General features: G+C 44.1%; 1 protein-coding gene across 1 annotated transcript in view; it reads right to left on the bottom strand.

Annotated features, from left to right (window-relative positions):
- LOC140464790 (uncharacterized) overlaps nucleotides 1–19,890 on the bottom strand; it is a 106,317-nt gene that overhangs the window by 52,962 nt on the left and 33,465 nt on the right. Inside the window, exons 6-10 of the mRNA XM_072560278.1 lie at nucleotides 17,674–17,806; nucleotides 11,322–11,407; nucleotides 6,944–7,045; nucleotides 6,659–6,733; nucleotides 227–391 (exon numbers count right to left, since the gene is read on the bottom strand). Coding sequence (XP_072416379.1) covers nucleotides 227–391; nucleotides 6,659–6,733; nucleotides 6,944–7,045; nucleotides 11,322–11,407; nucleotides 17,674–17,806 — 561 coding nt within the window. The remainder of the gene's footprint in view (nucleotides 1–226; nucleotides 392–6,658; nucleotides 6,734–6,943; nucleotides 7,046–11,321; nucleotides 11,408–17,673; nucleotides 17,807–19,890) is intronic.

Genomic DNA, 19,890 nt, shown 5'->3' on the forward strand with positions numbered 1-19,890 from the left:
GTGAATCTTTACCCAGTTTCAAATGGTCATTTCATGACAATGTGAGCGTTAGCAGTTTCAGTTGAATAGATCTCGTTTAAACAGACACTGTCCTATCCTATTTGAACTGTACAGACTATTTATACCAATACTTATTTCTGCAGCAAAGACAGGACGGTAATTTCATTAATTCCTTTTAGTAATGATTAGAATGCTGAGGTCAGAAATAAACCCTGGATCATATTACCTTGCAGTCCATGTCACAAAGAAGCTTCTCCAAAACCTTCTGCCAGTCCTTTTCTTGGGCACACACTTTATTCAACAATTCCTGCATCATTGCATTTAATTGCTGTGCCGTCGCATCCAGCAGCGTTCGACTCACTTTCGAATCTAGTGCTTTCTTGTCAGCTTTCTGCAGTGAGAAATAAAACAGGGTTTGAAAGTTACCAGCCTTCCTTCGGAATGGATCAACCCGGAATCTGGCAAAGCAGCGAGTGTGGATAGAGTCATAGTCATAGAGATGTACAGCACGGAAACAGACCCTTCAGTCCACTCATCCATGCTGACCAGATATCCCAACCCAATCTAGTCCCATTTGCCAGCATCTGGCCCATATCCCTCTAAACCCTTCCTATTCATATACCCATCCAGATGCCTTTTAAATGTTGTAATTGTACCAGCCTCCACCACTTCCTCTGGCAGCTCATTCCATACACGCACCACCCTCTGCGTGGAAAAGTTGCCCCTTAGGTCCCTTTTAAATCTTTTCCCTCTCACCTCAAAGACTTGCACCCCAGGGAAGAGACCTTGTCTATTTACCCTATCCGTGCCCCTCCTGATTTTATAAACGTCTATAAGGTCCATCCCTCAGTCTCCGACGCTCCAGGGAAAACAGCCCCACCCTATAGCTCAGACTATCTAACCCTGGCAACATCCTTGTAAATCTTCTCTGAACCCTTTCAAGTTTCACAACATCCTTCCTATAGCAGGGAAACCAGAATTACACACAATATTCCAAAAGTGGCCTAAGCAATGTCCTGTACAGCTGCAACATGACCTCCCAACTCTAGATTTAACAATTAAGTGGAGCAGTCATTAGAGTTTGCTATTGCATTGGGCATCCGGGTTTTCATTGGAATTTAATTAATAAATTGGAATTAAAGCCAGTTGCAGTAATGGTGAGCTTAGGGCTGATGGGGCTGGAGGCACAGCCACCACTGTTGGAGTAATAAAAATCAAGGATGTACAATGTTCAGCATTATTCACAACTCCTCAGATCCTGAAGCAGTCCATGTTCACATACAACAAGATCCGGAGAATATCCAGGCTTCAAGTGACAAGTGGCAAGTAATATTCACACCACATAACTGCCATGCAAGACCATCACCAACAACAGACAATATAACCACTGCCTCTTCACATTCAATGGTGTTACCTTCATTGAATCCCTCACTGCCAACATCCTGGGGGTTATCATTGACTAGAAACTCAACTGGACTCACCACACTGGCTACAAGAACAGGTCAGATGCTTGGAATACTGCAGCAAGTAACTCACCTCCTGACTCCCTCGAGCCTGATATCCATCTCCAAAGCACAATGGACTACTCCCCACTTGCCTGGATGGGTGCAGCTCCAACAACACTCAAGAAGTTTGACACCATCCAGAACAAAGCAGCCCGCCTGATTGGCACTACATCCACAAACATCCCCTCCCTCCACCGCCGACGCTCAGTAGCAGCAGTGCGTACTATCTATAAGACACACTTCAAAAATTTACCTTAGATCTTTAGAGAGCATCTTCCAAACCCATGACCACTTCCATCTATAAAGACAAGGGCAGTAGCTACTCCCTCTACACAACTCACCATCCTGACTTGGAAATATATCACTGTTCCTTCACAGACACTGGGTCAAAATCATGAGATTCCCTCCTTAACAATATTGTCGTTCCACCTACAGCAGGAGGACTGCAGCAGTTCAAGAGGGCAACTCACAACCACTTTCTCAAGGGCAAGTAGGGACGGGCAATAAATGCTGCCAGCCAGCGATGCCTACATCCCATGAGCGAATAAAAAAGTCACAAATTATGGGACAGAGTCATCTCAGAGGGTTGTGGGAGTCAAAGAGGTAGAGAGGGGTGACACCATGGATAAGATGTGAAAGCAAGGGTGAGAATTTTAAAATCAAACCGGGGAGGGTCGGTGTAGGTCAGTGTGCACAACAGTGACAGGAGTGGGCTGGTGGTTTCCGATTTCTGATGGGTAGACCAGCCAGGAGTAGTTGAGTTGAGAGGTAACGAAGGCAGGTACTAGGGGTCCAGCAGCAATGAGCTGAGAGAGTAGGGAAGACGACGGTTTGACAAAGTTGGAAATAGGGAAACTCACTGATAGCACATGTATGTTGTTGGAAGTTCATGACAAGATCAACTGCGACCGAGGGTTGTGATCAGGCTGATTTAATCCTAGACTGTTACCATGGAGAGTTGTGAAGGATTGGAGCTTGGAGGTGGAGCCAAACCTCAATTTTCACTCCTCCCACATTTTCAGGGAAGGACATTTCTGCTCTTTCAGTATTGAATGTCAGGTTAGTAGGCTGTATTTTATTCATGAATGGAATGTGAGCATTGCTCGCTGGGACACACTGTGGAAGGCAGTGGTGAGTTGCCTTTTTAAACCACTGCAGTCCATGGGCTGTAGGTAAACCCCACACTACTGGGACAGATCCAGGATCTTAACCCAGTAACATTGGTGAAGATGGTCTACGTCAGGATGGTATATGGAGGGGAACTCTGACAATTCTGCAACAGCAGAGGGTGGTGGTGAGATAGACCTGGCTGAAGATAATGATCCTTCATGTCAAAGGCTAAGCTTCATGGCACTAACAAGGCAAGTAACCCAAAGCAGAATGCAGTCTGAAACCTTACCCCTCCCTGCTCTATAAAGCCCAGTAACTCTCTAATAAAACTATTCATCCATTTAACAGAGACCTTTCTAACAGCTTTCCATTTACAAACTGTAGTTATCTCTCTCTCTCTGTCTCACACACACACACAAGTAAGTTTCAAAGTGAAAAATGTTGCTTTGAACAAGTTCATTATAAGCTGACTGTTCAGAAGCCCCTTTATGTCAAAGCAAAGCTTTTATAATCACCTTCAATAATATGCATTAATCGGAGCAGGGACAGACCATTTAGCCCCATGCAGCTTGCTTCGTCAGTCGCTGAACTTCACCTCAACTCATTCCCAGCTGATCCTTCAGTGCCATGAGAATACCCATTGTCTGGGCATCTACAGCACCAACAGGCAGAGATTTCGAGAGATTGAGAACCCGCTGAATAAACACATTTCTCTGCATCCCCATCATAAGTGGCTGGCCTTGTAGCCTGAAACCCATGACCTCAACTTCTTGACACCTACTGCCAGACCTGCTGAGCATTTGCAACACTTCCCCTTTGTGTTTCAGATTTCCAGCATTCACAGTACCTGTTGGGCTGGAAGCAGATTGAAAAAGGTGTGTTTTTTTTCAGTACAGCATACTCTGTTTTAACCAGCATCCTCGATGAGCTGGCAAGAATTATACTCCTCAAATACTGGACGTTTCCTGTATTATTGCAATCTCCACATAGTCAAATGATGGTGCGAGTGAGAGGGCTATCTGCGAGTAAGTTTTATTTCAGGCAAACTTGCCTTATTATTTAAGTGATTTATGCATTCCCCTCTGCATTACAGTTCTATTACTTAGTGTGTGTTTTTACATTGATTATGTGTGACTGGCAGAGGACCTTAGCAGGAAAGACAATGGAACAGCAATGGCAGGAGTTTCTGGGAGTAATTCAGGAGACAGAGCAGAGACTCATCCTGAGGAAAAAGAAGAATTGTACAGGGAGGATGAGGCAACGATGGCTGACCAGGGAAGTCAGGGACAGCATAAAAGCAAGAGAGAAAGCATATAATGTAGCAAAGGGCAGTGGAAATCCAGAAGATTGACAAAGACCAACAGAGAGCAACAAAAAAAGAAATAAGGAGGGCGAAGATTGAATATGAGGGTAAGCTAACCAGTAATATATGGGAAGACTGTAAGGGTTTCTTTAGATATTTAAAGGGCAAAAGAGAGGTAAGAGTGGACATTGGGCTGCTGGAAAATGGCACTGGAGAGATCGCAGTGGGGAACAGAGAAATGGCTGAGGAACTGAATAATTATTTCATGTCACAGTCTTCACGATGGAAGACACGAGTAATATCCCAAAAATTCAAGAGAGTAAGAAGGCAGAGCTGAGTATGGTGGCCATCACAAAGGAGAAGGTCCTAGAAAAAACTGAATGGCCTGAAGGTGGATAAATCACCTGGACCAGATGGACTACACCCCAGGGCTCTAAGGGAGATAGCTGACGAGATAGTGGAGGTGTTAGTGTTGATCTTTCAGGAATCACTAGAATCAGGGAGGGTCCCAGAGGACTGCACAATCACTAACATGACATCACTGATTAAAAAGAGAGTGAGGCAAAAGATGGAAAATTACAGACTGATTCGGCTAAACTCAGTTGTAGTAAGATCCTGGAATCCATTGTGAAAGATGAGACTTCTGAATACTTAAGAGGTGTATGATAAAAATGAGCAAAGTCAGCATGGTTTCATCAAGGGGAGGTCACACCTGACAAATCTGCTAGAATTCTTTGATGAAGTAATGCGCAGGTTTGACCAAGGAGAACCAATGGATTTTATCTACCTGGACTTCAAGAAGGCCTTTGACAAGGTGCCACACAGGAGGCTGCTGACTAAGATAGAGGTAAAAACAATGACTGCAGATGCTGGAAAGCAAATACTGGATTAGTGGTGCTGGAAGAGCACAGCAGTTCAGGCAGCATCCAACGAGCAGCAAAATCGACGTTTCGGGCAAAAGCCCTTCATCAGGAATGCTGACTAAGATAGGGCCCATGGTGTTCAAAGCAAGCCCATGGATCGAAGATGGCTTCTGGCAGAAAGCAGAGAGTGGGGATAAAAGGGTCCTTCTCAGGATGGCAGACAGTGACCAGTGATGTTCCACAAGGCTCAGTTTAGGGACCACAACTTTTCACTTTTTACATTAACGATGTTGATGAAGGAACTGAGGGCATTCTGGCTAAGTTTGCATACGCTACAAAGATAGGTAGCGGTCAGGTGGCATTGAGGACATGGGGAGGCTGCAGAAGGTTTTGGTAAGGTTAGGAGAGTGGGCAAAGAAGTGGCAGATGGAATACAACATGGGAAAGTGTGAGGTCATGCACTTTGGTAAGAAGAATTGAGGCATGGACTATTTTCTAAACGGGGAGGAAATTCAGAAGTCTGAAGTGCAATGAGAATTGGGAGTTCTAGTCCAGGATTCATTCAAGGTAAACTTGCAGGTTAGTCAGTAGTTAGGAAAGCAAATACAATGTTGGCATTTATTTTGAGAGGGCTTGAATATAAAAGCAGGGATGTACATCTGAGGCTCCAGAAGGCTCTGGTCAGGCCACATTTGGAGTATTGTGTGCAGTTTTGGGCCCCGTATCTCAGGAAGGATGTACTGACCCTGGAGCGTGATCAGAGGAGGTTCTCGAGAATGGTCCCAGAGATGAAAATCTTAACATATGAGGAACGTTTGAGGACTTTGGAAGGATGAGGGTGGTCTAATTGAAACTTACAGAATACTGAATGGCCTGGACAGAGTAGATGTTCAGAAGATATTTCAATGAGTAGGAGAGAATAGGACACAAGGGCAGCCAGCCTTAGAGTAAGGGGAAGACCCTTTAGAACAGAGATAAGGAGAAACTTCTTCAGCCAGAGAGTGGTGAACCAATGGAATTCACTGCCACAGAATGTTGTGGAGGCCGGGTCATTGAGTATAATTAAGACAGAGATAGATAGGTTCTTGAGTGTCGAGGGGATCAAGGGTTGAATGGCCTAATTTCTGCTCCTATGTCTTATGGTTTAACTGGTACATTCCTGGTCCCATAAGTGCTGGTTAATAAAAAGTTTACTGTAACTTTTACCTCACTTTGCCCTTTATATATTGTCCCTCCCTTCCCCATCTAGATCATGATAATATGTAATTTCCCATGATTGCTACTTCATTGTTTTTCTGAATGTTGATCATAGATTTTCTCCTACAACTTCTCCTCACGATTTGTTCGTTGAGAGTATACACCCCCAGTGTAACATCGCAACTTCTGGTCCACAGCTCGAGTCAAATAAGATCTGTCTTTGATCAACATTATCACCTGACCCCCAATCTTCCAACCCCCCAAACCCCTCCTCCTTACAACCTCTCCCCTCACTCCCTCCCTCCACTCCCCCTGCTCCCTCACTCCCTCCTCTCCCTATCACTCCCCTCCCCTCATTTCCACCTTCCCTCCACTCACCTCATTCTCCCTTCCCTTTATTCCCACTCCTGCCTCCCTCCCTCCATCCGTCTCGCTGCCTCCCTTCCTCCACTCCCCTTCTTTCTACTGCTCCCCCTCCTCCTTCTGCCCACTCTCCTCCCTCAGCCCCCCTCAGTGTCCTCCTCCCTCACTCCTTGTGGATTGAAAAAGTAAAACAGTGGGCTGTATTTTGTAATGATAAAGCAGAAGAAGCCAGGACCACCCCTTGTGTCCGATGTATGACACAAGTTACATAATTATATGACTTACTAATTGTTCTATCAACCAAAAAAGGCTCTTACCGCGTTGATCTCCATTTCCAAAAATTCTTTGTCGACCTTCTTTTCTTCAAGAAGTTCAAGCTTTTCTTGAATTCCCTGCGCGAAAGCACATTTGCAAATGTTGAGAAAGGAAGTGCAGGGAGGGTTAAAGGTCATTAAACAAACACTGGCAGCAAATTAAAAGCACTGTGAGTAAACTCGACGAGTGACCACGTGTATTTGGAAAGCCACGTGGCCCAAAATCAATGAGGAGACTGTCACCAAGTGGCGAGCTCTTGCCTCTCAGGAATAAAAGTGAAACATCACCTGGAGTTCATCGTGGTCGGCCTGCAATATTGCAAGGCGACTCTCAAAATCTTCTTCCATTTCTTCCAGTTTCCGTTTAAGGGTCGCTATCAATTCCCTATCCTATAAAGAGAGAAATACAAAGGGCAGCCGTTAGTGCCATTAATGTTCATTGTGTTGTTAAGGTCATGGATTGATGAAACAGTATAAAGTTAAGGATGTGGGGAATGGGCTAGTTAGCTCAAATGATTGGAGGGTGGTGCTAATCACAAGGCTGTGGGCTCGATCCCCATATTGGACAACATTGCAGCCTTTAAAAATCTCAAGTTAAGGGTTACTGTGCAATCGTATTGTCCCTGTCTCTGGGTCAGAGGACATTTGCCAAGAAATGGACATCTGTCTAACCAACAAAATTTCCTGCACAGGAATCCAGGCCTCGTCAGAGACAAATGCCTAGTTCCTCAGGGTATAGAATTGTAGACTTCCTACAGTGTGGAAGCAGGCCATTCAGCCCATCCACACTGCCCCTCCAAAGAACACCCCATGCAGACCCAACCAACACCACCCCCTACCCTCCACTCCCCACCCTACACTCCTCAGCCTTGAATAAACTTGGTGACCCAGCCTCTGTGGTCAAGGTTTCCACATATTCACCACCCTCCTAGAGGAAGCCATTCCTCCTCGTCTTTAATGGTGATCCCTGACATTGGGAATACACATTCTGGTTCTGGACCCTCCCGCAAGGGGAAACAATCCCTCTGCCTCTACCCTGTCAAGCCTGTTGAGGGTCTTAGCAGGTCTGGCAGCATCTGTGCAGAGAAATCAGAGTTAACCTTTCAGGTCCAGTGACGTAGGGTTTCTCTCCACAGATGCAGCCGGACCTGCTGACCTTTCCCAGCAATTTCTTTTCTAGTTTCTGATTTCCGGCATCCGCAGTTCTTTCGGTTTTCATTTAATCTCCTGAGCATCTTATTTGTTTCAATACGGTCCATTCTCATTCTTGTAAGCTCCAATGAACACAGACAAACTGACCAACCTCTCCGCAAAAAAAAAGTCTCTCCACACCCAGGATTAACCAAGCAAACCTTGTCTGGACTCCCTCCAGTGTCGGTACAGAGGAACCTCAATTATCCGAACATCGATTATCCGAAAAGAATTGCAAGGTCCCAATGTTTGGCTAAACTGTGTTATCTGGTATTTGATTATTCAAACAAAATACTCCCCGCCCGTGTCATTCAGATAACCAAGGTTCCTCTGTGTACCATTCCTTAGATGAGGAGGAACCAAACTCTTCACAGTTTTCCAGCTGTGGTCCGACGAATCTCACACATAATTTTAGTAGGACTTCCCTACTTTGTTACTCCATTTCCTTGGAAATAAAGCGTTCCATCTGCCTTCCATATCACTCGCTCAACTCGAATGCTTGTCTATTTTTGCCTCTGCAAATGACACAGAGCTGGCGGGGGGGTCGGGGAATGGGCCATGAGGAGGATGCAGAGATGCTTCAGTGTGATTTGTTCAGGCCGAGGGAGTGGGCGAATACATGGCGGCAAATGTCAATAAGTGTGAGGTTATTTGGTTTCAAGGCAAAAACAGGAAGTTGGATTGTTAGCTGAATGGCGATAGATTTGGAGACAGAAATGTGCAATGAGACCTGGGTGGCTTCACATACCAGTTGCTGAGAGTAAGCATGCAGGAGCAGCAGGCAGTCAAGAAGGTAAATGGTATGTTGGCCTTCATTATGAGAGAATTCAAGTATAGGAGCAGGGATGTCTTGCTGCAAATGTAGAAGGCCTTGGTGAAGCCAGACCTGGAATATTGTGTGTAGTTTTGATCTCCTTATTTGAGGAAGGATATTCTAGTGATGATGGGAAGGCAGGACTGACGTATGAAGTGTCACAGAGTCATAGAGAGGTCCAACTCATGCATACCGACCAGATAGCCTAACCTAATCCAATCCCATTTGCCAGCATTTGGCCCATATCCCTCTAAACCCTTCCTTGTCATATACGCATTTAGATGCCTTTTAAATGCTGTATCTGTTCCCACCTCCACCACTTCCTCTGGCAGCTTATTCTGTACATGCATCACCCTCTGTGTGAAACAGTTACTCCTTCGGTCCCTTTTAAATCTTTCCCCTCTCACTTTAAACCTCTAGTTTGGGACTCCCCTATCCCAGGGAAAAGAACTTGGCTATTTACCCTATCCATGCCCCTCATGATTTTATAAACCTCTATATGGTCACCCCTCAGCCTCCGACGCTCCAGGGAAAACAGCTCCACCCTATTAAGTATCTCCCTTTGGTTCAAACCCTAACATCCTTGTAAGTCTTTTCTGAACCATTTAAAGTTTGACAACATCATTCCTATAGGGGGGAGCTCAGAGCTGATTGCAGTATTCCAAAAATGGCCTAACCAATGTCCTCTCAACTCCTATACTCAGTGTACTGAACAATAGAGACAAGCACACCCAATGCCTTCTTCATGATCCTGTATACCTGTGACTCCACTTACAAGGAGCTATGAACCTGCATTCCAAGGTCTCTTTGCTCAGCAACATTCCCTAGGACCTGACCATTAAGTGTATAAGTCCTGCTCTGATTTGCTTTCCCAAAATGCAGCACTTCACATCCAAATTAAACTCCATCTGCCACTCCTCGTCCCATTGAATTGGTTAGGATTATATTCCAGGAGTTCAGAAGAATAGAGGAGGAGTAATCTCATAGAAATTTACAAAATTCTAAAAGGTTTAGACAGAGTAAACTCAGGAAGGTTATTCCCGATGACCAGGGATTCCAGAACCAGGGGCCACAGTCTAAGGATATGGGACAGGCCATTTAGGATTAAGAATGAGGAGAAGTTCCTTCACCTCTAGAATGGGGAGCCTGTTCTCAGCTACAGATTGTGGTTGAGGCCAAAGCATTCAATTATTTCAGGAAAGATTTTGATACGGTTCCTAGGGTTAAAGGGATCAAAGAGTATAGGGAGAAAGCAGGGTCAGAGGACTGAGTTGGATGACCAGCCATGATCGTATTGAGTGTTGTAACAAGCTTAAAGGGCTGAATGGCCTGCTCCTGCTTCTTTATTTTCAATGTGCTTGAGATTCATGCGTAAGGGCTTTCAAAATACTCTGTATGGCAGCATCCTGTAGTCTTTCTCCATTTAAATAATATTCAGCTCCTCTGCTCTTCATGACAATGTGTATAACCTCACATCTCCCCACATTAAACTCCACCTACAAAGTTTTTGCCTATTCAATTTGCCTACTCATTTATATTCTGCTGTAGACTCCGTGTCATTCTTACTAACTGCCTTCCATCCACTTTTTTCATCCTCAACTTCACTGTAATATATTCACTTTCCTCATCCAAGTCATGGAGTCATGGAGATGTACAGCATGGAAATGGACCCTTCGGTCTAACCCGTCCATGCCGACCAGATATCCCAACCCAATCTAGTCCCACCTGCCAGCACCCGGCCCATATCCCTCCAAATCCTTCCTATTCATATACCCATCCAGATGCCTTTTCAATGCTGTAATTTTACCAGCTTCCAGCACTTCCTCTGGCAGCTCATTCCATACACGTACCACGTTTTCTGCGTGAAAACGTTGCCCCTCAGGTCTCTTTTATATCTTTCCCCTCTCACCCTAAACCTATGCCCTCTAGTTCTGGACTCCTCGACCCCAGGGAAAAGACTTTGCCTATTTATCCTATCCATGCCCCTCATAATTTTGTAAACCTCTATAATGTCACCCCTCAGCCTCTGACGCTCCCAGCCCCAGCCTGTTCAGCCTCTCCCTATAGCTCAGATCCTCCAACCCTGGCAACATCCTTGTAAATCTTTTCAAGTTTCATAACATCTTTCCGACAGGAAGGAGACCAGAAATGCACACAATATTCAAACCGTGGCCTAACCAATGTCCTGTACAGTTGCAACATGACCTCCCAACTCCTGTACTCAATACTCTGACCAATAAAGGAAAGTATACCAAATGCCTTCTTCACATTATTCTAAATATGCCCGAGCGTTGATCCCTGTGATACATCACCTCCAAGTTACAGACTGGGATCCTGAAAATGTTTGATTCTCCAAATCGTTATTGGAAGCCTCTCTTTTACAAGTGTTAAACAGTAGCTGACACTAAACAGTAAGTGTTAGCTACTGTTTAACCTAACACCTGCCTTTCCTAAAGATGTACTTCTAGCACTTTGTACTTAATGGTTTATTGATTTAACAGTAAAACCTTTCAGGTCCCAAGCAAGCAGAAAAACCTTACAGGACACAATGCTATACCACAGCCCTCAGAACAATCCAAAATCAGAAAACTGGTCAAAACAAAAAATTCATGGAATTTATACTACACACAAAATTTGAAAATATAAAATTGCCGTTCTAACCTGAACAGTTTCATTTTGGAGAATTTGTAACCCATTGTCGAGTAAATCTAACCTCATCAACAAATCGTCAGGAAGGCCTTTCTTATCTAAAAATAAAAGAAATATTAGTCAATCAATAGTCAATACTCAATGCTATAACAATAGATAGATTCTATCTATCAAAGAGGAAAAAAGAAACTTGTGCTGTTGCCATTTTTTAAAATTAACTCAATACGATTGAGCATAACAAAGTTTCTCTTTGTTTTTCATTGACTGGAATCTCCCTCTCTGACACTACAGAGGCACGGGCCATATATTTTCTTCTTCAAATTCAGGGATGGTGCCTGAGGACTGTTGAAATGCAAACATTATGTATTTGTTCAGAAAAGGGTGTTAGGATAAACTGAGCAATGACAAGCCAGTCAGTTTAACTTTTATTGTCGAGCTAATAATTTGAGTTGAATAGTTATGTGGACAGATCTGGGTTAATTAAGGAGAGTCTTATGGGAAAATCATGCAAACCAACTCACTGAAGATCTTTGAAGAATTAACAGACGGGATTGATGAGATTAATATTGTTGACATGGTGTATACAAACATCTAGAAGATCTTCAATACAAGACCATGCACATTAGACTTACGAGGAAAGCTACAGTACAATGGACTGAATGGGACAGTATCGACATGGACACAAAATTGGTTGAGTGACAGGAAACAGAAAGCAATGATTAATAGATATATTTTCAGACCAGAGGAATGTTTGTACTGACATTGTCTAGGGGTCAGCATTGGGAACCTTACTCTTCCTGATTTATATTAGTGGACTAGGTCTTGGAGTACTGGAGACCATTTCAACATTTGTGGACCATATTAAGCATTGCAAACTGTGAGGGGAATTTTATATTTTAAGACTTTTTTTCCTAAAAGTCTAGAAGTACCATTAACCTAATGATATTTTTAGTGTAACTCATATTTTAAACAATGAAAACAAACAGTCCGTGTTTTCATTTAGCACAAATGAAAGCACAGATATATTTTCCTTTAACAGATAATCAATCCCTCTGGAACCAGTCCGAGGGGATTCTGAGTTCCCACCAATTTACCTCTATACTGATCCCTTCAATCTAATATGTCTTTTGTTATGGACTAGACCAGACTGCTCAAAACATTCTTGAGCAGACAGCCCAGATTATAACCTTGCAATTTGTTTCGTTAAGTGTACAGTGAAAATTACCCGGAGTGAGTTAGCTAGGTTGATTACCAGGTTTTAAAACAGACACCTTATTCACAAAATTGTACAATGAAACACAAAGAACAAAATAAAGAACCCCTACAGAGCTCAATCTATCCAACTAGACTTAATTATGCTGTTCCAAATATATACAAACCCCCTTAAAAACAGTAAAAATGGAACACATGCCTACAGGTTGAAGTTGGAAGGGCAGAAGGAGAGAGAGTTTAGCATTCTGTTTCCACACAGCTGAACTCCTAACTAGTTCTGGACTGAACTGCTCAGCTGGAGAGCTGACTACTCCCCTTTCGGTTTACAGGTCACTTCTAAAACATGACCACTTTGACCTGAAGTTTCATCTGTTTACACATAAACAAAAGGCCTCTCAAAATCCTTTCTTTGTAGCAAACTAGCCACTTCACAGCCGGGAGGGTTTTATGAGTCCACTGGAAAGAAAAAGGACACAGTATCCTTGAGGAATAGTAACAGCTTTTAGAAAAAGGGCCAGTTTTGTGACACTTTCACTATGCTTTTTTTTTAACTCCCTGGAGATCCTTCCTGGATTGCAAGCTAGCAGAATCTTCTAGCCCTTTTCTTTTAAAAGTAACGAATTTTGTTTTCTTAAGCAAAGCACAAATTACCATCCATATTCCTACACAGTAATTCACATCAACTTGCTGTCTATAGCCAGACTCCCCTCTCCAGTATCCAAGTAGACCAACATTTTCCCAGAAACCCTTCCCTTCCCAACGCCAATTCTATGGCAATGGCAATCACATGGGCCTTGTATCCAGGTAGAAACACTGACTAGATATGCTTGAGATCCTCACAGTGTCTTTTATCTTGGGAGTAAACACAGTTAAAACATAATGTTTACAACCTCAAATTCTCCACACATTCCAATGGCTTCAGAAGTTCTGTTAGCACACTGGTCTTTAAAGTATAAACACTTTGCATCTTCTCAGTAAAAAGGTCTGGGTCTCCTTTAATCTCTAACTGTGGAACCACCCAGAGTTTATTGGGAGGCAGATTTCGGGTTACATGATCCACTCCTTTTCCTTCTCTAAGTTAAAGGCCCACATTGTAACAATCTTATAACCTAACAATTGTAACCTCAGAGTCTGTCAGAAGATGAACCAAAACACTAACTAGTGTAATATAGGAAATTAAAGCAGAGCAGGAGCTCAAACCAGTATCGCTGGATGAAAAATGATTCCCACCTAACTTAAAATTTCACCTTAAACATCAGACAGAAGTTTGTACAGTACTTGTGTTAACTTGGACCACCTTCCCAGCCTTTAGCAAGGAAGAGCCATTTCTCACATCCTTCATCTACTTCACACACATCGCATCAAACTGGCAGAAGTTGCTGAACCCGATTCCTCAGAGATGCTGAATCGGCGCGATGATGCACCAATGCAGGGCTCACGTTTACTACAAACCAGCCCACGTACTCACACTCCAGTGGGACCATTTAGGAGAGACCGTCTGTGACTGACAATACAAGCGAGTAACAGGGGATGGTGGTGGCAAGAGAGCTGTGAAGAGGGTGAATCGGAGGTTCCAGCATGCTCCAATGATCTCCTCCTAGCTCAACAGAGACCATGCACCCCAGCGAACATTGATACAGAGCAGACAACTGTGTTTGACAGGGCTGGCAAGTGAATTCATCTGATCTGTGGGGAGACTGGTGGAGTCTGCCTCAAACATGAGGAGAGGGTAACGTTGTCATGACATCATTGAGATGCCCACTAAGTCAGGCACTGTCTTACCCTTTCATTAACTCAATATGGCCATGCAGATTCTGAATGCCAGCAATCTGTCTCCATCAGTATGATGGCTGATGATACCTCAGCCTTATTCTGAGATTATACCCACTGGTCCAAGATTCTCCCACAAGAGGACAATACCTTTATACATCTACCCTGTCAAGTCCCCTAAAAAGTCTTTCATAGTTTTATAAGATAGTCTTCACTCTTCTATAAACACAGGCTCAATCTACTCAATCTCTCCTCATAAGACAATCTCTCCACCCCTAGTATCAGCCTCATGAACCTTCTCTGGACTGGTTCCATTGCTTCGCTAAGGCAATCAAAACTGTTTATAGTATTCCAACTGTCGTCTGACCAAGGCCTTGTACAGTTTTAGTTAAACCTCCCTTCTTGAAGAAGTAACAAAGAGGATTTTGGTGAGGGCAGAACGGTGGATGTGATATGTATGGAATTCAGTAAGGCATTCAACAGGGTTCCCCCATGGTAGAACTAGCCATTTGGATACAGAACTGGCTCAAAGGTAGAAGTCAGAGGGTGGTGGTGGAGGGTTGTTTTTCAGGCTGCAGGCCTGTGACCAGTGGAGTGCCACAAGGATCGGTGCTGGGTCCACTGATTTTTGTTGTTTATGTTTTTTTATTCATTCATTCATTCACAGGATGAGTGTGTTGCTGGCTAGGCCAGCATTTATTGCCCATCCCAGAGGGCAGCTAAGGGTCAACTCCATTGCTGTGGGTCTGGAGTCACCTGTAAGCCAGACCAGGCAAGGATGAGTTTCCTTCCCTGAAGGATATCATGATCTGATGTGAACATAGGAGGTATAGTTAGTAAGTTTGCAGATGACACCAAAATTGGAGGTGTAATGGACAGTGAAGAAGGTTATTTCAGAGTATAATGGGATTTTGATCAGATGGGACAATGGGTTGAGGAATGGCAGACTGAGTTTAATTTAGATAAATGTGAGGTGCTACATTTTGGAAAGGCAAACCAGAGCAGGACTTATCCACTTAATGTTAATGTCCTGGGGAGTGTTGCTAAGAGACCTTGGAGTGCAGGTAGATAGGATGGTGAAGCAAGTGTTTGGTATGCTTGCCTTTAATGGGCAGTGGACTGAGTATGGAGTTGGGAGGTCAAGTTGCAGCTGTACCGGACATTCGTTCGGCTACTTTTGGAATACTGCATGAACTCTGGTCTCCCTGGAAGGATGCTGTGAAACTTGAAAGCGTTCAGAAAAGATTTACAAGGATATTGCCAGGGTTGGACGGTTTATGAAATCATGGGGAGCAAGAATAGGGTAAATAGACAAGGCCTTTTCCCCGGGGTGGGGGAGTCCAAAACTAGAGGACATCAGTTTAGAATGACAGGGGAAAATTTAAAAGGGACTTAAGGGTCAACCTTTTTCACACAGAGGGTGCTGCATGTATGGAATGAGTTGTCAGAAGAAGTGGTGGAGGCTATTACAAATACAACAGTTAAAAGGCATCTGGATGTATACATGAATAAGCAAGGTTTAGCCAAATGCTGGCAAAATGGGGTGCGATTTATAGCATATCTGGTTGGTGTGGATGAATCGGACCAAAGGGTCTGTTTCCATGCTTCTTCTCTCTGTGACTCTTTTATACTCCATTTCCTCCAAAACAAAGGCCAGCATTTCATTTTCTGTCCCGGTCATGTGCTGAAATTGGGCGCTACCGTTTTGCACGAGGACCACCAAATCCCTTAGTTCTGTAGCTTTCAGCAGTCTTCCTCCACTTAAATAATATTCCGCTCCTCTAGACTTCCTGCCAAAGTGTGTGACTAACAATGTTACCCCCTCGCTTCACCTGTCCATATCTCTCTGCGGACTGTGCCAATCTCAACACTTGCCTTCCCACCTGTGACCTCAACAAATCTGACTGCACTAGAGGTTTGGGGGATTGGTGAGAAGCTCAATGGGGCTGGAGGAAGCAACTCTGCTCTCTGGAGCCACAAGCCCTGCTTAAAAAGGCACTTTTTAAGCCCCTCGGGCCTTTCACCAGCTGGACCTTCCAAGGCCAGGGAAACCTGCTCAACTGTAGTCGAGACCTTTGCTTAAAATGGCAGGCAAAGCCTTTCTCAAAAGCTTCTATAACCAAGTCATAGAGTCATGCAGCGTGGAAACAGACACTTCTGTCCTGCCAGTCCATGCCAACCATGTTCCCAAGCTAAACTAGTCCTACCTGCCTGCCCATGTCCCTCCAAACCCTTCCTGTGTAAGTCCTTTTTCAAATGTCTTATAAATGCTGTAATTGTACTTGCATCCACCACTTCCTCAGGAAGTCCATACCACACACCAATCACTCTGTAGAAAAAACATTGCCCCTCATGTCCTTTTGAAATCTTTCTCCTCTCACCTTAAAATTATGCCCCCTAGTTCTGAACCCCCCCCCCCCCCCCCATCCTAAGGAAAAGACTTTTGCTGTTCATCTTATCTATGCCCCTCATGATTGTGTAAACCTCAATAAGGTCACCCTTCAGCCCCTTACGCTCCGGTGAGAAAGGTCCCAGCCTCCCCTTATAACTCAAACCCTCCAATCCCGATATCATCCTGGGCAATCTTTGCTGAACCCTCTCTGATTTAACAGTATCCTTCCTATGACAGGGAGACCATAACTGTACACAGTACCCCAAAAGTGGCCTCACTAGTATCCTTTACAATCTCAAAATGACCTTCCAACTCCTGGACTCAAATGCTTGAGTAATGAGGCCAAGCATGCTGAATGCCGTCTCAACCACCCAGTCTACGTGACACAAATTTTGAAGAATTACTTGCCTGAATCCCTAGGTGTCTCTGTTCCACTACACTACCCAGGGCCCTACCATTAACTGGATAAGCCTTGGTTGTTTTACCAAAATGCAATATGCCGCATTTATCCAAATTAAACTCCATCTGCCACTCCTCAGCCCATTTGACCCAATTGATCAAGATCTCTTTGCGATCGGAGACTGTTTGTGTAAAGTCTTGTTCTCCCCCTCAAAGGCAGCTCATTTTTTTGGGGGGGCATTTTAGTGAAACTTTGTGGAGAGAGGTCTCCGCTTGAAGTCAGATTGGTCTGCCTCCTCCCATAAAAACAGGAAGTCAACAGCACTATGCAGGAATTTGACTCAGCACAATCTCCCAAACTACGTCAAACTCAAACCTTGCATGGCTAACCAAGAGGCAGGATTGAAGAACAGCTTCAGACTAGGGATTGCCCTTGTAAACAGCCTCATGTCGAGGACATAATATATTCAATAATGCCCCCATCCCCCAAAAAGACAAACATTTCACCAGAATTAGGAGGACAATTAATCACAAACAGATAGGGCATGTCGTGTTCATGAATCTTAGCTCTGTCTAGATTTTGTGGCTGACCTATTTCTTCAACTTGATGCTTGAGTTCCTCTTCTAGATTATCCACTCGGCCTTTTAGAACTTGGTGTTTGGAAGCCAGTTGTGACAAATGATGCAGAGCATTTAAGGCTGCACCTATGCGTTGGGTTCCAGCCTTAAGTAAAGGGAGGGAAAGTGAATCAGTGGTTGTGCCCATTTCATAAACACACACACACACACACACACACACACACACTTCTCTATTTACATTTACAAGAATCAGAAAATAACCTTTTCTGAAAATACACCAGTCCTGTTTTAACTGCATTGTGTGGATCTTTAGAAACTGGCTGAGGCTAGGCCCAACTAAAAGCTGATCCCAACCACCCATATAAATACCAGGCTCCAAGAGGAGATCAGAGACTGGGGGAATTTGCAGCGAGTAATTCACCGCCTGATTGTTCAAAACCTGTCCACCATTTACAAGGTACAGGTCAGGAGTGCAATGGAATACTCTTGAGTTGCTTGGACAAACGGAGCTCTACCAGCTCTTAAGAAACCCAATACAATTAAGGACAAGTGTAGCCTGCTTGACTGGCCACTCCGTCCACCATCTTCAATATTCTCTCCCGATACCAACAACAGGTAGTGGCAGCAGCATGTACTACTGCAGCAATTTGCCCAGGCTCCTTCAACACTGCCTTGCAAACCCATGACCTATTACCAACTATAAGGTTAATCGCAGCAGTTACATGGGGAGCACCATCACCTCTAAGTTCCCTTCAAGTCGCACACCATCTTGACTTGGATGTGGATCACCGTTTCCTCAGTGCCACTCGGTCAAACTGCTGGAACTTCCTGCCTCACAGCATTGTGGGTGGACCGACACCAAATGGAAGACAGTACTTCCAAAGGACTGCTTACCACCACTTTCTCTGGGGCAAATAGGGCAGGCAGCAAACACTGTCCTAGCATGGCCATGAAATGAAAAAAACTGATCTTTAATGGAAGTCCCAAAGTTTTCCAAGACACACACTTGTCTAAGTGAAGAAAAGAACTATCAAAGCTCATTATTTCTCTTTATTTACAAAATACCTATAATTCCACAGACAGGTCCACCAAAGTAATTTAAATGCCTGCAGATTTTGTGGAAAAGTGGATTGGATTCACGTCCTTTAGAAACCTCGGTTAAATCCAGCAGGTAAATAACATGGAATGACTCCGCTGGTGTTTATAAACGGAAAAATATCTATTGTGGCTGCAGTACATCATCGTGGCACTGCAGAGTACAGAAAGTTTTGTTCCAAACGTAACTCATAATTTTACTGATCTGAGAGTGTCTGATACTGACTGTGCAGATTTGAAATGGTACATTCTCTGCTCCTTAGATCTTTTGTCTTGTTCAACACAAAACCAAAACAAAAGCCTGATTGGAACTAAGGGCGTGAATGCAGCTTGCAAGAGCTGAAAAAGATCATGCTACTGGCTATTTTAAATTCTGGACCACAATTTACTTGATTGTTTTCGATTGCTTGCCTTCCAATGACCAGCGTGTGGAAGTGGGAGATTTTAATGCAGGAGCCGGCCCAGAACCAGCTCCTGGCAAAGTGCACGTTAACGGAGCCAGCAATCCAAGGCATTCGCGGTCAGTGGATGAGAAATATGGGCTGGGGGCCATTCTTTTGCCTTCTAGCCCACAAAGAAAATATTCCCAAGAACTCGACATGAACTTGTCAGGGCCTGTGCTAGACATGACCCTGGTGAGTCAGACACTGAGTGACATTGACTTCATTGCATTAACATCATCACACCTCAACATACAGTGTTGGCGTGATGGGGAGCAGGCCCAATGCTCTCAGAAATACATTTAAAATGGCAGCTGGCACCATTAGCTACAAGTAAAACACTTTTGCTGCCTGACAGCTATTTCACCTTATTTCCTCCTGGCAGAATTCGGGCCTGGACAAAGTAAAGTCATTTACTAAACCCACATCGTAATCCAAAACCAGCCTGAACAAATAGGGCTTTTGTGGTGTACTGGTAATGTCCCTGCTTCCAATGCCCATCCACTCCAGATGTGTGTAATATCTCTGCACAAGCTGATTAGAGAAAAATAGGTCAAATAATCTGGGGTGGCACCTTGGTTAACACTGCTGCCTCACAGCGGCAGGGACCTGGGTTCAAATTCTGGTCTCGGGCGACTGTCTGTGTGGAGTTTGCACATTCTCTTAGTGTCTGCGTGGGTTTCTTCCCACAGTC

The sequence above is a fragment of the Chiloscyllium punctatum genome, chromosome 40 (genome assembly GCF_047496795.1).
Source record: "Chiloscyllium punctatum isolate Juve2018m chromosome 40, sChiPun1.3, whole genome shotgun sequence".
NCBI lineage: Eukaryota > Metazoa > Chordata > Chondrichthyes > Orectolobiformes > Hemiscylliidae > Chiloscyllium > Chiloscyllium punctatum.